This window comes from Ranitomeya variabilis, chromosome 6 (assembly GCF_051348905.1).
Source record: "Ranitomeya variabilis isolate aRanVar5 chromosome 6, aRanVar5.hap1, whole genome shotgun sequence".
NCBI lineage: Eukaryota > Metazoa > Chordata > Amphibia > Anura > Dendrobatidae > Ranitomeya > Ranitomeya variabilis.
The window spans coordinates 52,173,330-52,190,476 of NC_135237.1; the positions used below are offsets into that span (position 1 = coordinate 52,173,330).

At 42.8% G+C, this 17,147-nt stretch overlaps 1 protein-coding gene across 2 annotated transcripts in view; it reads left to right on the forward strand.

Moving 5' to 3' along the window:
- Window positions 1–17,147, forward strand: part of SVIL (supervillin) — a 227,816-nt gene that overhangs the window by 165,228 nt on the left and 45,441 nt on the right. For both annotated transcript variants that reach the window (XM_077268476.1, XM_077268475.1), the window contains 3 exons: window positions 10,992–11,136; window positions 13,800–13,889; window positions 16,564–16,650. In XM_077268476.1, the coding sequence (XP_077124591.1) occupies window positions 10,992–11,136; window positions 13,800–13,889; window positions 16,564–16,650 (322 nt within the window). The remainder of the gene's footprint in view (window positions 1–10,991; window positions 11,137–13,799; window positions 13,890–16,563; window positions 16,651–17,147) is intronic.

Sequence of the window (17,147 nt, forward strand, 5' to 3'; positions counted from 1 at the left end):
TCACTCCAGATGTGCCGTATTTTAAGACATTCGCAGAAAGTGTGAGCTCAGTTCACGTTTGGTTCCCTTTCTTTTGGAGTAGATTAACTTGAAAGGTCATTGGCACAGGATTTAATGGAAATTTTGCTTCTAAAGGAAAATATAGGGTTTTTTGGCAGGATTTCCTTTTCTTCAATATACATTTTAATTGTGCATTGGCAAAGTTCAGCTTCATGGGAACAGCAGATTTGTATATAAAGGGATTTTCCAGGATTAGAAAGTGTTTTTTGTTTTATTTCAAAAACCGCACCATAGGGTGAGTCCCTCATTATGACTGGGATCCGAAACGCCGGTCTTAATGAGTGGTAGCCAGAGCTGTTTTTTGGATGTGTGGACTTGATGGATGGCCGTAGTCTTGATGGATCCATCTAATCAATGACCCTGTTGAAAATAGTTGTATTCCATACAGTAGATGGTTTAGTAACGACTGTATTAATGGGAAAGTGAAATAAACTGGCATGCTAATGCAGTCCGAAGGAGGCCAAAGGGGGACACTTCTCTCCTCTTTCATGTCAGTGAAGGTTATGGAAATGTTGATGTATACACCAGGAGCTGTAGCCATAGATGCAGCGTGTGCGTAGTCATTAATGTGATTTTAATGCTTTTTTTTTTTTCCCCCTTATGTCAAATGATCACTCTTGGGTTTTATAGATTTGTGATCTCACCTTAGTCCAGTCACTGGATTGGCCATCAGGCCAGACGTAGCCCAGACATGGCGGTGATGTTTATTCTACCCTTGCACCGGTATATCATGTTTCCATCATTTGATCATGTCTTTCTATAGTCAAGGGTTTCCTAATAATGTGAAAAATGTTGCTCGTAGGGAGTCAGTCATTCCGAGGGTTTACCAGTGACTACCCCCATGTGCCCCACGAAGCGGCAGCAGTGCCCTGATCCTATGACTTGTGTAGTATTGCTTCCCCTAAGTCTTTCTACCTCATCACCCTGTTTGTTTTAACCTGTAGGAAGAAGGAGATATAAGAGATGATTATGTCCTGTCTAATCGGCTGTGGGTAAGCCGCACCCCGCCACAACGGCTTGGAACCTGTGTTTCTACTGTTGGCTGTGTGCAGTTATACGCTTTTTTTGCGCAGCTTTCACGTGATGTCTACTATGAGTTATTGGTGCCCATGATTGCCTCGTGCTGTATTCCGGGTCATTGCATACCGCTAGTGAATGTGGCCGTCTCCAGTTTACGCTCCACACACGTCTCTCATGTTTACACGGTGGAGATGGATTCTTACAGGTCGGGTTAGGAATATGCTGGATCATGTCATAGCCAGGAACATGTAGTCATTGTTTTGGTCTCTGGCTGCACACATTGCATGAAATGTGTATGGCTTTGGAAAGCATATACAGAATTATCACACGTGCATATGTCAGCGTTTTGCCCCCGTCCGTTAATGTTGCTCTATGCTGCTTCTTAAGCTAGCCGTCTATACTTTTGCTTTTTCTTTAATGGTTACTCCTTTTTGCTCCTTTTTTTTTTCTTCTAATTTTCTTGCTTTGCTTCTGCCTCTGTCCATAGGAACCTGTCTATGCTTCTATTTACACTCCTGCTATACCTGCCGCCCATAAATGCCAGTATTTTGTTCCTATACATCAGGTGAGGAAACTGTGTGCACTCGCAAATAATTCAACTGTTCCTTCTTATGACAAACCAGGTCCTAAATGTTCCTCAAATAAGTAGTGCGCACTCACAAGATGGTGAGAACCTGATGTAGACCATATTAGGATGGCGAGAGCCATGTATAGACCTTATTAGGATGGCAAGTGCCATGTATAGACCATATTAGGATGGCGAGAGCCATGTATAGACCTTATTAGGATGGCGAGAGCCATGTATAGACCATATTAGGATGGCGAGAGCCATGTATAGACCATATTAGGATGGCGAGTGCCATGTATAGACCTTATTAGGATGGCGAGTGCCATGTATAGACCATATTAGGATGGCGAGAACCTTATATAGACCTTATTAGGATGGCGAGAGCCATGTACAGACCATATTAGGATGGCGAGAACCTTATATAGACCTTATTAGGATGGCGAGAGCCATGTATAGACCATATTAGGACAGTGAGAGCCATGTATAGACCATATTAGGATAGTGAGAGCCATGTATAGACCATATTAGGATGGCGAGAGCCATGTATAGACCTTATTAAGATGACGAGAGCTATGTGTAGACCATATTAGGATGGGGAGAGCCATGTATAGACCATGTTATAATGGCGAAAGCCATATATAGACCTTATTAGGTTGGCGAGGACCTTATATAGACCTTAAGATGGGGAGAGCCATGTATTGACCATATTAGGATGGGGAGAGCCATGTATTGACCATATTAGGATGGGGAGAGCCATGTATTGACCATATTAGGATGGGGAGAGCCATGTATTGACCATATTAGGATGGCGAGAGCCATGTATAGACCATATTAGGATGGCGAGAACCTTATATAGATAATATTAGGATGGCGAGAACCATATGTAGACCATATTAGGATGGCGAGAACCTTATATAGATAATATTAGGATGGCGAGAACCATATGTAGACCATATTAGGATGGCGAGAACCTTATATAAATAATATGATGGCCAATAGCCTAATTTAGGGAGTTGGCGCAAAATGACGGTTCAAATAAAGTACGCGTGGAGCACCCTTGGATTGGCCAAAAACCATTCAATGCACCTTCCCACCTCCTTATTTTCTCTGTCTCCAACCCCCCTTGTTCTTTGACAGCTCTGGCTTTATAGAGGCAGCAAAGAACGGAGGTGGGTGGAAAACAAATAAGTGCACTTCAATGTTTGGCCTCACCAATGGTGCACAGAGCGCCTGTTCTTGGTTTGAACAGTCATTCTGTGCTGACAGTCCCTTTTAAAAGATCATTGCAAAAAAAGGGAAAACACTTGCTCTATACATCAATAATGAGTGATGGCGTAATGTTAAAAGATGACCTTACTGCCTGGAAATGGGCGTCCGGCTGCCAGTATGCCCACAATCCTCAGTGACGTAGTTCCTTCAGTCTTGGTCTCATGAATTAAGCCATGGTGTGGTTGCCTGACGGACAGGAAAACTGACCTCAACCCATGTATTTTTGGCAATATTGTTGGTCAAAGATGGCGGACAGCTTACTCATCAATGGTCACTGTCTTTTGGGAAATTTTGTCTTGAGGGTCAATGTGATGACAAACATTTTTTGCTTTTCTAAACTTGTTCCAAAGTGTCATCCACCAGGGGTCTTACTTTAAACTGTTCTACATTGCTTGTTCTCATGTGAAATACACTTCGACAGACAAAAAAAAGATTACTGGAAGTGGCCCAAACTTGAGTGAATTTGACAAAAAATGCCAATTTTAAGTAAATAAATCTTGCACTTCACATGGTCATCACATTGGCTCTCATATAGGCGCAAGTTACCTAAAACGTCCGTGATCGTTGAAGCATTTTTGGATGGATTGCACTAGATCTCGGCATAATGCAGTAGATCATCAGTTCATGTCTCCAGTGATCCTTCGGATCCAGTAAGGATAACGAGATCATCTATATAATGGATATATATATTCGATACATATTGATGGTTGATTTACCAGCTCCTCAGTAAAATTACTTGTCGAAGTAGTGTTGAAAGTAAGACTTTGTTTCCCCATAACTTTGCTCACAGCTCATAAATGCTGCTTTTTTACCTATAACTGGGCCGTGCGAGTCCTTATTACTAGTGCCCTTCCCCATTGGTACCACCTGTAAAATACCCGTCGCTCTGGCGGCTGACACTAGGGGGTTGCTGTTTGGTGTGTTTCCAATAGCTTATCCCTTTTTCTTTCTTTTTATATCTGTTTTCTCTACCTTTTTAAGGTCAGTAATGATAGAGAGAGAGAGTCGAGTCCCTTGATGTTTGCAGAACGTCATCCTTGGAGATGGAAGGTGAATTTGGATGAATAAAAGATTCAAGGGTGTAAAATATTATATTTTTGAGAATACATACATAGAGTAATAAACTAAATTGCCACCAACAAATTGATATTGGGCTTGTTGGTCGACTCTGGGATGTCTTGTGTTGCTGAATTTTTGTAGCATAAGCTGAGCGTAAACTCTCAAGTTTTTCAAAAGATTTTAAGAGCGTTTCCACTCCAAAAGCAGAAAGACTTGTGGGAACCATAGCTTTTGGTTTAAGAAACTTGTCATGAAGTTGATTAGTTTTAAACTGAACCAGTCACCAAAATTTTACCACCAAATCTGAGAGCAGCGTAATGTAGAGACATAGACCCTGATTCCAGCAATGTGTTACTTACTGGGCTGCTTGCTGTAGTTTTGATATTTGAAAAAAATCATTGTTTTATTAGCGGGAGATTCACTACAGGACTAGTTGTCTCGACTCGTGCCATCTAGTCCTTTTGCTTTGTATTACCCCACCACTGATTGGCACTTTTTACATTTAGGGCATCAGTCGGGAGCCAATCACATGGACATGGTCCAATGAAATCTTATAGGATGGAATGAACAATAACTATACATATTAAGTTTATCTACACTGCTCAAAAAAATAAAGGGAACACTTAAACAGAATATAACTCCAAGTAAATCAAACTTCTGTGAAATCAAACTGTCCACTTAGGAAGCAACACTGATTGACAATCAATTTCACATGCTGTTGTGCAAATGGAATAGACAACAGATGGAAATGATTGGCAGTTATCAAGACACCCTCAATACAGGAGTGGTTCTGCAGGTGGGGACCACAGACCACATCTCAGTACCAATGCTTTCTGGCTGATGTTTTGGTCACTTTTGAATGTTGGTTGTGCTTTCACACTTGTGGTAGCATGAGACTGACTCTACAACCCACACAAGTGGCTCAGGTAGTGCAGCTCATCCAGGATGGCACATCAATGCGAGCTGTGGCAAGAAGGTTTGCTGTGTCTGTCAGCGTAGTGTCCAGAGGCTGGAGGCGCTACCAGGAAATGTGGAGGGGGCCGTAGGAAGGCAACAACCCAGCAGTAGGACTGCTACCTCCGCCTTTGTGCAAGGAGGAACAGGAGGAGCACTGCCAGAGTCCTGCAAAATGACCTCCAGCAGGACACAAATGTGCATGTCTGCACAAATGGTTTGAAACAGACTCCATGAGGATAGTCTGAGTGCCCGACGTCCACAGATGGGGGTTGTGCTCACAGATGGGGGTTGTGCTCACAGCCCAACACCGTGCAGGACGCTTGGCATTTGCCACAGAACACCAGGATTGGCAAATTCGACACTGACGCCCTGTGCTCTTCGCAGATAAAAGCAGGTTCACACTGAGCACATGTGACAGACATGACAGAGTCTGGAGACGCCGTGGAGAGCGATCTGCTGCCTGCAACATCCTTCAGCATGACCGATTTGGCAGTGGGTCAGTAATGATGTGGGGTGGCATTTCTTTGGAGGGCCGCACAGCCCTCCATGTGCTCGCCAGAGGTAGCCTGACTGCCATTAGGTACCGAGATGAGATCCTCAGACCCCTTGTAAGATCATATGCTGGTGCGGTTGGCCCTGGATTCCTCCTAATGCAGGACAATGCCAGACCTCATGTGGCTGGAGTGTGTCAGCAGTTCCTGCAAGATGAAGGCATTGAAGCTATGGACTGGCCTGCCCGTTCCCCAGACCTGAATCCGATTGAACACATCTGGGACATCATATCTCGCACCATCCACCAATGTCACGTTGCACCACCGACTGTCAGGAGTTGGCAGACGCTTTAGTCCAGGTCTGGGAGGAGATCCCTCAGGAGACCATCCGCCGCCTCATCAGGAGCATGCCCAGGCGTTGTAGGGAGATCATACAGGCACGTGGAGGCCACACACACTACTGAGCATCATTTCCTTGTCTTGAGGGATTTCCACTGAAGTTGGATCAGCCTGTAACTTAATTTTCCCCTTTGATTTTGAGCACCAAATCCAGACCTCCGTAGGATATTAGTTGTGATTTACATTGATCATTTTTAGGTTATATTGTTCTCCACACATTCCACTATGTAATGAATAAAGATTTACAACTGGAATATTTCATTCAGTGATATCTAGGACGTGGGATTTCACTGTTCTTTATTTTTTTTTGAGCAGTGTATTTAGCTTTCTTACTGTGACCTGTATTTGTTTAGAAACCTACTTTATACATCATAAATAATAAGATTAATCTCACACTCTAATTTTAAAAATAGTCGGGTATTTTCCATGACCTAAATTCAGAGCTAACTTCTTCTTGCGTTGATGTATGGTGCCTTATCAAAGTGTAACGACCTTTGGCCTCAGGCCACTTCATGTCCTCTGTGTAGTGGGTTTGGCACAGGTAGAAAGTCGTGACATTTGGCACAGATCCTGAACACCGCAGATTAGCCCCTCTTCATCTCCCTCACTCCGCTAGATGAGGGAAAAAGGTCAAATGCCAAATGTCTAGACTCCAGACACTAGACTTCATCAACTTTAGAAAACCCACGAGCATTATTCACCTTAGTGTTGAGTACAAGTTTACATGGATGGTTGTTTTGCAGATAATTTAATTATGACCATCCCGTGTGTGCAATCACTTGATGTAATATTAAAAATCGTCAAAAATCCATTCTGATCTTTTTCCACTTTTGTCAGACTTCTGGCCCTTCCAGCAGCTGCATCATAGATAAGGAGCGGAGTGCAAATATCTAAGTATTTGAGTAGGTTACCAAGCGATGGGACATGTTCTAGGACATCTACACCGGCCCGCAATGTTCTGGACATGATCTTGGCGTTCTGGTTTACCTCTGGGTATGATGCAACTCCTTTTTGGATGTTTTCCCAGCTCCAAGCCAGGTCCTGAAAAGTTGTTTTTCTGCCTGTACTGACCCGGAGTACACTAGAGAGGAAGCAGAAAGCTTTTTTAAAAAACAAAAAAAACAAAACCTTGATATGTCATAAAGATCCAATCGTAAATTGCCAACAGTTGAAATGTTCCAAGCGGGATAGGATAGGAGTATCCACACATTTTCATAATTTCTAAATAATCATCTTTACATATAGAACATATAATGTAAAGGGGTTCTCCGGCCTTAGGCAACAAGTCTACAGTCAATCTGTGACTGCAGACTTTTGAATCCTCACATCACGTGCAAACTGTGGTCTGTGAGGATTCTCTGATGCCGGCGGCGTGTATCTGCATACATGCAGTCACATGCCAACTAGACATTCGTGGCCCCGCTCAATGCAAGTGTATTGATTGAGGCTGGACAAGTCTAGTCAGAATGTGGCCGGAAATATGCAAATTGTATAGTTGTGGAATTTATTCACACAGATTCATAAGCGGATGCACCTCAAAATTCACATGCAAAAATTCAGTGTGAACTTACCCTTAGTTTTGCTCAGTTCATTTGTTAACATCAACTTTCCCTTAGTGCAGTTGCCATATTGGATCCAAACAGTAACATGATACAAATCATCGGAAAAATGATTTATTTCCGTATCTCATGTGTTGGTGACGCTGTATTCTATGTCTTATCCGTAAGCTGCTAAATAACCAATAGAAGGAGGTGATGAGCGTCTTGTGCTGCAGAGGAATACGTGTAAAGATGTTTGTCCAGAAGAGTAATCACAGACTACTGACCTTACGGGAACGCTTTCGTTGGTCTAATAGAAAGCCGCATAGTTGCCAAATATTAGAAAACCGCAATATGTGGTAAAGAATGGCGAAAACAACGGTTTTCTACTACGCTGGAACGTGTTCTGGAGCCATGAAGTGGAACCCGTCACTGAGGTCACGCTGCCGTAAGTGCGGATGGCACGAGTTGGTGATGGGGACGTTGATGCTCTGAAATGGTGACCCCTTCCCAACATCGATCTTGTTTCAAGATTTTCTCCTCGAGACATGTATTTGTATTATGACATGACAATAAAGCAATTGTTTTTTGGGTGCGGCCCTAAAAAGTCCTAGTAATGAGGAGAGGGCCAGTGATGAACTTCAGTGCGATATTCTCACCCCATATGGAACATGATTGCACGCGGATCATAAAAACAAAAATGGAAAAGGATAGCGGGCCGGGTGATAATTGTCTGATCCCTGAGGGTGGGGTTCTGTTTCCGGGACCCAGCCCTGGACAATTTGATAGTCCTATAAAATATGAATGGGATGGTCGTGTGCATGGCACAAGAGGACTAAGAAACAAACATTAGGTCGCAGAGGTGCATCCTTCATGATGCAGAAAGTTTTAGCAAAGAGCCAGAACTACGGCAAGTGGGGTTCTCCAGCGAATCACTGTGAAAAATTGTGTGCAAAAAAGTTGGAGGAAGCTTTATGAATAGTTTCATAAAAATATCCAGATGGCTGTGGCTGAAGGTCTCCTGGGTTCCTCAAGTGGGAGATACTCTTCCCTAATAATAATGGCAAACTTGCCACTTTTTTTTTTTTTTTTTGTGTGTGTAATTCATCCGTATTCCAGAAGTAAAAACTGTTGTATTTGTCTATATGAAATCTGAGGAATAGAAAGTCACAGAAAGCTTGTGTCCTGTGACCCAGGCGGAGGCTTCAGGGACACTGTCGTGACTTTCATCTTCCCATACTTCAAATTAGAAAGTCACTTTATATATAAAAAAAAAAGTATCACGCATGATGATTTTTAGTTTTTGCGGCAAACCTTTTTTTTTTTTCTGGTACATCTTGCATGTCTGCCCTGGCAGGTATATAGCGCGGATGGAGCGGCCGCACAGGTGGACTCTGTCCAGTGACACGCACATCCTGCCGTCTGGTCTCGGTAATGCTGTGATGGTCATCTCTCATTTTGTCTTCTCGCTGAACTCCTTTTGAGAAGTAGAAAGTCCGGGAAGTTTCCTTCCTGTCATGGTTATCATCTGCTGTCAAAAACTCAGCTTTCAATGTCTTTCTGTGAGGGATCAGTGACTTATGGGGGTAGCAGCGGGGTGGGGGAGGGATTCTTTGTATGTCTCTCGTCTTTCAAAAATCCTCTAGATTTGGGGAGTTCTAGAAATGATGGAGGAAAAACAATGTGACTGTTAATATGGCTGATCTGTGCAAATCGTGCCGAGTACGCATGGGGGAAATGTGCACCAAGAAGCATGGTGGTGTCAGGACTAGTCAATGGCCGCCTTCTTTCTGACAGTACCATGCCCAATCTTGGATTTTGCATAGTATTGCTGCTCTGCTCCATTCAATTCCAGTCCTGGAAGCGAGTGACATTGTAATTTTTAGGTTCAAGATTCAAGGCTTCATTTTAGACAATATGTATATTTTGTTTATTTTTTAATTAGTAGATAACTGGAATAGAGAAAATTGAAAAAGCATTGTATTAATTTTTCTTTATATTTTTCTATTTTTTTTTTTAAAAATTAAATTCTAATCTTTCATGGTAAGGCTGGTTTCACATTTGTGTTTAAAAACGCAACGTTTAAAATGCAAATGCAGGTGGTGAAAAAAACGCATGTAAACGCGTGCAAACGCTGCGTTTTTTAGACGCATGCGTTCTCTCATGCGGTAAAAAAAAACGCGGCGTTTTGACGCGTTTACATGCGTTTTTTCCTGCGTTTGCATTTTTGAAACGCATGCTGAGAAGTGTGTGACAGCTGCCAATCATCAAAATCATCTAGAAAACCCACTATAAATAGAAATAGCTAGGGTTAGGGTTAGGGGTAGGGTTAGGGTTAGGATCCCTAGGGTTAGGGGTAGGGTTAGGGTTAGGGTTTGGATCCCTTTATCACCTGGATGGTGGGGGGTGGCTTATCAGTGTGTATTCTTGTTTTTTTCTATTGAAACGCATGTGTTTACATAGACAGCAATACTTTTTTTGCGGCAAAAAAACGCCTCTAGAAATTACTACATGTTGCATTTCTGCAACAAAACACAAGCATTGAAAAGACGCATGCGTCAAACGCGGCAAAACGCATGCAAAAAAAACGCATGCGTTTTTAATGTTAAATATAGGGAAAAAAACGCATGCGGTTTTTTGCGCTAAAACGCAGCGGCAAAAAATGCAAATGTGAAACCAGCCTAATGTGTTTTTTTTTGTTTTTGTTTTTTTTAATTATAGCTAGGGAAATCTAAAGCCTACACGACAAGGCTGGTTTTTCTTGTACGTTTTTTTTGGGTTTTTTTTGTCCCCTTACATTTTTACTATTTTTCCATTTGCTCCGACAAAATTGTTTTGTTTTGTTTTTTGTTACCCATTTTAAAATTATGGGGAAAACAAAGTGTAATCAAAATGATCCACAAAAAGGAAACCCGCTTTTAATAGCATCATGACAATCATAGTGTATTAACCAAGCTAATAAAATGTGGAAGGAAGTCTGAGCAGTCATTGATCCATTTTTGTGGTGCAAAGGTCCAAATCTAAACTATTCAATTGCAGGTTCTCACCACTATAGGGAGCCTCTTGTCTGCTGTTATTATTGAATTCTATGTATGCACAGTATGCAATGCTCCCTCTAGTGGTGACTGCTGGTAGACAGAATTTTCATCAATAATCCTAGTACAATGCATTTTATTCCAATGCTAGTGAGCTGGTTTGTCATTATTTGTAAGGTGATTTTCCTAGTGGGGGGTGGTTATAGTTATTCATTATTCACTATAAAATTGGCAATGGTTAACTCTGATTTTCCATTTTGTGTAGTTTTGAAATTCTTAGATTTTCGTAAATAGAAAGTAGTCCCCAATCTCGCCCTTATCTATTGTTCTCACCAGTTCCTGCAATTGTTGCAAATTCCCAGATGTCTTTGCTGATTGTACATTTATTGGAGGAGTTGTAGTCTTTCCAGTGTTTCATAGAAGCTTCTTCTTTATACTTGGGGATCATTACATTGTTGCAGTCTATATTTATTTAGGGCCTTGATCACAGACCATTTTTCTGTTACAATGAGTTGATAATTTTAGATGGAGTGATATGCGGAAAAAAAAGGTTTTTTTGTTCAACGAACAGACTTTGTTTTCTTTTTTTCCAAAGCAAAGAGTTGCTGATGGGGCACAAATGACCATAGAGGAGAGGAAGCAGCAGATTACTATTCGAGAAGAGGCCTGGAAATCTAAGGGCATCGGCGCCTCCAATGACTCCACTCAGTTCACTGTTGCGGGACGAATGGTGAAAAAAGGTTTGTGGCCTTGACTCATTTTACTACACTTCTAGAACAGTTTACAATTTTCTCCAAAGTTTCTATGATCCCAAAAACTTCTCACAATATAGATTCAACACCCTTATCCAACAAACCCAGTGGGCAGTCTCCTCTCTGGCCCATTTACAATGGTGCTGCTTTCTATCCCAATAGGTCATGACATGCACCTACCTCTACAATAAATCGACTTTAATTTAAAGACGAGCTTTCCCCAAATTGAACTGGACACACAATGTAATAATGGCTGCAGAGCAAAATAAAACTTTATTTTTTAATTTTGCCGCTCCATTGCGGAGATATTAGCAAATTATATGGCACCTAATGAGTTGACTTTAGTTAAGTCTAAGTGGGTGTTTTTAGGTAATTTTCACTGGGGGTGTGTACTTCACCCTGTATGAGTTGCCCAGTCATAACCAGGCAGCAACATACTAGAGAAAGAACACACCCCTACCATATCTTGGTTTTCTCAGTGTGTGAGATGTAAGGGTACCGTCACACTCTGCAACTTTCCAACGATCACGACCAGCGATACGACCTGGCCGTGATTGTTGGAAAGTCGTTGTGTGGTCGCTGGGAGCTGTCACACAGACCGCTCTCCAGCGACCAACGATGCCGAGGTCCCCGGGTAACCAGGGTAAACATCGGGTTACTAAGCGCAGGGCCGCGCTTAGTAACCCGATGTTTACCCTGGTTACCATTGTAAATTTAAAAAAAAAAAAACACTACATACTCACATTCCGGTGCCTGTCATGTCCCAGGGCGTCCGCTTCCCTGCACTCCTCCTGCATCCTGTGTAAGCGTGGCCGTAAAGCAGAGTGGTGACGTCACCGCTGTGCTCTGATGTACAGCCGGCCGGCGCTGACACAGGATGCAGGAGGAGTGCAGGGAAGCGGACGCCCGGGGACGTGACAGGCACCGGAATGTGAGTATGTAGTGTGGTTTTTTTTGTGTTTTTTTTACATTTACAATGGTAACCAGGGTAAACACCGGGTTACTAAGCGCGGCCCTGCGCTTAGTAACCCGATATTTACCCTGGTTACCAGTGAAGACATCGCTGCATCGGCGTCACACACGCCGATGCAGCGATGTCAGCGGGTGATCCAGCGACAAAATAAAGTTCCAAACGATCTGCTACGACGTACGATTCTCAGCGGGGTCCCTGATCGCAGTAGCGTGTCAGACACAGCGAGATTGTAACTATATCGCTGGAAAGTCACGGATCGTGCCGTCGTAGCGACCAAAGTGCCACTGTGAGACAGTACCTTTAGGCTACAGCTCTGATCTCCCGATCTAACCTCCTGCATAATTAGAAAGTGCTGGGTATAGAGCACAAATGACTCACACTTTTCAGATAAGGTCCCTGTGGGAAAGGAGCAGCACAGCAGAGTTTAGCAGTGTCACATTACAGATCCTTCTATCAGCTTTCTTAGCACTGCCAGCCCTGCTGCCCCCCCCCCCCCTCCATTCTGCCTATCTGGAAATGAGTGTCACTTATGTCTATTGTGCTAAGAGCATCTTGTAATCACTCCAGAGTTGGAGCACAACGAGCTACTTCTGTGTGACATGTAATGACACCCGGCTCTTCTCTCAGTGCAGAACATGTAATGACACCCAGCTCTTCTCTAACTGCAGAACAATCACAAGATGCTGTGAGTGTAACTGGAATAGGTTTAACGCCTCTCGAGACAGGTAGGGGAGGGCAGTACAGCAGAACCAACAGTGCTAAGAGAGGTAGAACTGATAGAAGGGTTTATAATGTGACACAGCTAAACTCTGCTGTGCTGACGCTTCCCCCAAATCTGGACAAAAGAGGTGAAATTAAAAAAAATAAATCCTGCTCTGTAGTCAATAGTATATCATGTGGCCAGTTCAGTGTGAAATAATTGGTGACAGGTCCTCTTGATGTGATTCCTGGTCTGAAATCTGCTGAGGAGCTCAGAAAAGGACAGCTAAAAGTTACAAACTCCCCATCAGATTGTTCTAGGGAGCTGAATGATTCTCAATTAACTCATTCTGCAGCCAGCAGTAGGCAACACAGAGGCAAACCATGTGAAGTTTTGAATGAAACCCTGTTTCAAAAATATTTAGCCCCAAAATGCATTTAAAGGGAATCTATTAGCGGGTTTTTGCAACTTAATCAACAACTTAATGCAACAGAATTCAATGATGTGTCACATGTCAGCCCGTGTTCTGTTGTTTTCTTAGAATGAAGGTTTTAGCACTCAGTGATTATCATTTTTGTGACTAGCTGGCACACGCTTGTAAGTCCCACTCCGCCCCCTCCTGTGATAAGCAGCTCGCTGTCTATGGGCATACCGTATATACAGAGCCTGGTAGCGGGCAGTGGCAGTGTTCTCAGTTCTGCTGCATTATTAGATCTAAACACTGTGTCAGAACTGCTGCACCCAGTAATCTAAGTGACACATCACTAGAATCGGGGTCTAAATCATGCTGCTAGGATGAGGTAACAAAAACCTGCTGATAGATTCGAAGTTAAAAAAAAAAAATTACACCAATGTTATGATGCTCAGGGTGCCAAGAATAGGAAACTAACTAGAATTTCTACTAAGAAAGTTTCTTGCTATCCGTTATCGTTATTACTATAAGGAACCTTCTCCTAATGGCTGCTGTCTCTGTTGTAGGTTTGGCTTCACCTACCGCCATAACACCTGTACAATCGCCACTGGCTCTGAAACCCAAGTCGATCAATTTTGTCACCAAGCCGTCCGAAGGTTTGTATACCTGGTATACTCTTCTGTATGATGTCCATACTGTAAGGTGGATACAGATACAATAAAATGGAGGTTCCTCACCGGTCTGGAAAGCCTCTGTATAGAGCAGAGGTGTCAAACTGCATTCCTTGAGGGCCGCAAACAGGTCATGTTTTCAGGATTTCCTTGTATTGCACAGGTGATAATTTAATCACCTGCACAGAATGATTCCAGCACCTTGTGGAATGCTAAGGAAATCTTGAAAACACTCATGGTTTGCGGCCCTCGAGGAATGCAGTTTGACACCTCTGGTATAGTGTCCTTCTGGGATTATTTTGGCCAACCATAGGACTACCGCCCCCATCTATACAGAACATGTCATGCCCACTGTATCATAGCCTTTGCCTCTTCCCAAGCAGGATATGTAACACAGGAGGCATGACAGGGTTTTTTGACAATTTAGAATAAGAAATGATCTCTAGTGATCAGTGACTTCAGACCTTGGGACCCATTATTGTGCAAGTATCTGGGGGGGGGGGGGGGTTCAGGCTCATTTTGTGAGTGAGTCTACTCCAAAATCCACTTGAAAAAGTGCTCCGAAACACTTGCAAAAAAATGTTTTCATTAATTTTTGGTACATTAGTGAAACCCGATCTATGGACACTAGGAGACCTAACAGGTTGTCTTCTCTCATTGTGGCCCCATGCTCAGAAGTGGCTCACAGACCTGTATGTGTTTGCAAGGTTTTTCTTCCAAAACATAGAGGTTATAATATGTTATGTATTGTGCTGTCTTATAACAAGGTGTTATTCCTTAAAGGGGTTGCACTTTCTTTAGGAGTGCTCCTGTCCCCCTTACGGCCTTCTTCCTGGGGGCAGGGGAGAGGTACACTCTCCCTAATAGTCAGGCCACCACTGATGGACTGCAGCCATGGCCTGGAAAATAGGCAATGAGCAGTAAACAATAACATTCAAACATCCCACTTTTCTTAAAAATTGAGAAGTTTTAATAGGGACAGTATGGTGGCTCAGTGGCTAGCACTGTGTTGCTTGGCAGTACTGGGGGCCTGGGTTCAAATCCCACCAAAGATGTCATCTGCAAGGAGTTTGTAGGTTCTCCCCGAGTTTGCGTGGGTTTCCTCCGGGTACTCCGCTTTCTTCCCATAGTCCCACACAATCTAGATTGTGAGCCCCATTGAGGACAGTAATGATGGTCTGTAAAGTGCTGTGGAATTAATGGCACTATATAAGTAAGTAAAATAAGAGGTAATTACTGACCTTGGTAAACATGGCAGAAATCGACTAATTCGGTGGCCAAGCTTTACGCAGGCTAAAAAATATTGTTGGCCGCGCGTCTTAGTTCCGAAGCGGGAGTGTGCTGCCAATAATATGCAGGTTGTATTGGGACTGAACGAGCTTATTAATCATTATTTCTTCCTCATTCCGTTTATGGTCCCTTTCTACAAGCACCAATTCTCTTATATGGTGGATCTGAGCTAGTACTGGGGAGAGATCTCCGCCATAACACGCTCACATTGAGTTCTGAATGTTGTGCGCACCCGGGGGGGTTACGGTTTTGGCATTTTTTCTATCTGGCTAATAAATATAGATTTATTTGCACAATTCCTGAACAACCTGCCAAAGCTTTATATTGGCTTTAAAGTAAACTCCAGCCGTGCAGTAAGACAGTAACCTGGCAGCATATAGGGCTAATGAAATGAAAGCCGTCCACATGATCACCACAATCCCAGAGAGCGGCCATTCATCAGCCAACTCTTTATTCTCAAACCTCATCATCTTCCCCCACCTGGGAAGAAAACAAACCTTGTGTGAACATACTCTTAGGGTCAATCCAGATTCTGTTGCAAACATTTGTGCAATTGAAGATAAATGCTATTCATCCACATGGGCTGGTTTCAGATGAACTGGACATTTTTCAGAACTTTCTTCAAAAAATCTGCAGCGTGTGAATTAACGCTTCAGTTCAACAACTTTTTTTTTTTTTGGGGGGGGGGTGGATTTTAGTTGGGTATTTTGGCTGATTTTATTAAAATTCCGTCAAACGCTGGCTAGGATACCTTCATTGTTTTCACTGTGTCACCCTTTGCATGTGTGTCTGGTCACCAGGACTTTTCGGTGCGGTTCCCTTACGAGTTCCCTCCTGATCGGTCTAGAAGGGAAGTGTCTGGCCATCAGATTGGGCTCCCCTCTAAAAACCTCTTGCTGTCTTCTCTGACGGAGTGCTGACCTAGATGTCTCCTAAGTTTGCTTGGGTGGCAGCCAGGGGGAAGTGCTAGGAGCAAGATTGGGTCTCTCTTGACTTTAGCTATAGGAGGTCACTAGTCCCTGACCCCCTCACTGTGGCCTTCTGGCTCGGAGGGACAATGACCAGTTGTTGGGGGGCCTCTTCTCCTGTTGGGAAGGTCTACGACTGACTGCACCCTAATGCACTTTGTTGTGGCACTTTGGCAGCCTCTAGTATAGGGGACCATTCTCCGACTGTGGCACTTCTGGTTTTGTACGCTTCCTAGAACATCTGCTATTTTTACATAAGTGCCTTCTGTTCCCTTCTTACGTTCAATTGGTGCAATTAATCTTGTTTTCTATTGTTCCCGTGTGGACCTCCATAGGGTTGGGCAGGTTGTATCGCAGTCGCTGATGGAATTTCTTTACTTTTTTAACTAATTTATTCCTAGAAATCGAAGCCAAGCCCGACATGAATTTGGAATCTGATAGAAAATTGGATAAACTTGAATCATTTTTGGGAAGATTACAGAATAAAGGTGAGTGTTATCAGGTCCCGGTAATGTTGTTTGTTTTGTTTTTTTCCTTCTTGTGGCATGTTTTCACTTCCTTTTCAAGTAACGAACATGTAAAACAAACATGGTATATACCTAGACATGTATATAGAAACCACACAGATCCTATAACACTTATTAAAGAAAATTTGTTATCGCAATGTGTGCAAAAGTCTGATGTAGCAAAATATAAGTAATTTTACCCTTATGGTAAACGCCATCAAGCAAAAAAAAAATCTATATACCAGAATTTCTGTTTTTCAGTCTCTGGGGGAGGGGTATACCTTTTGCTGGTCCAGTAACATAGTGGCCAAGTGGCCGCCGTTTTGCTGAGTTTTTGTGCTGCTAATTACAAAAAAAATCTGTGTTCTGGAGAATGTTTTTTTTGAAAAATTGAGTAGACAAATTGTATATGTATAAAAAACATGTAAGTTTGTACCTGAAGAATGACCTAAGGATCATTTTTACAGCCCCATCCATAA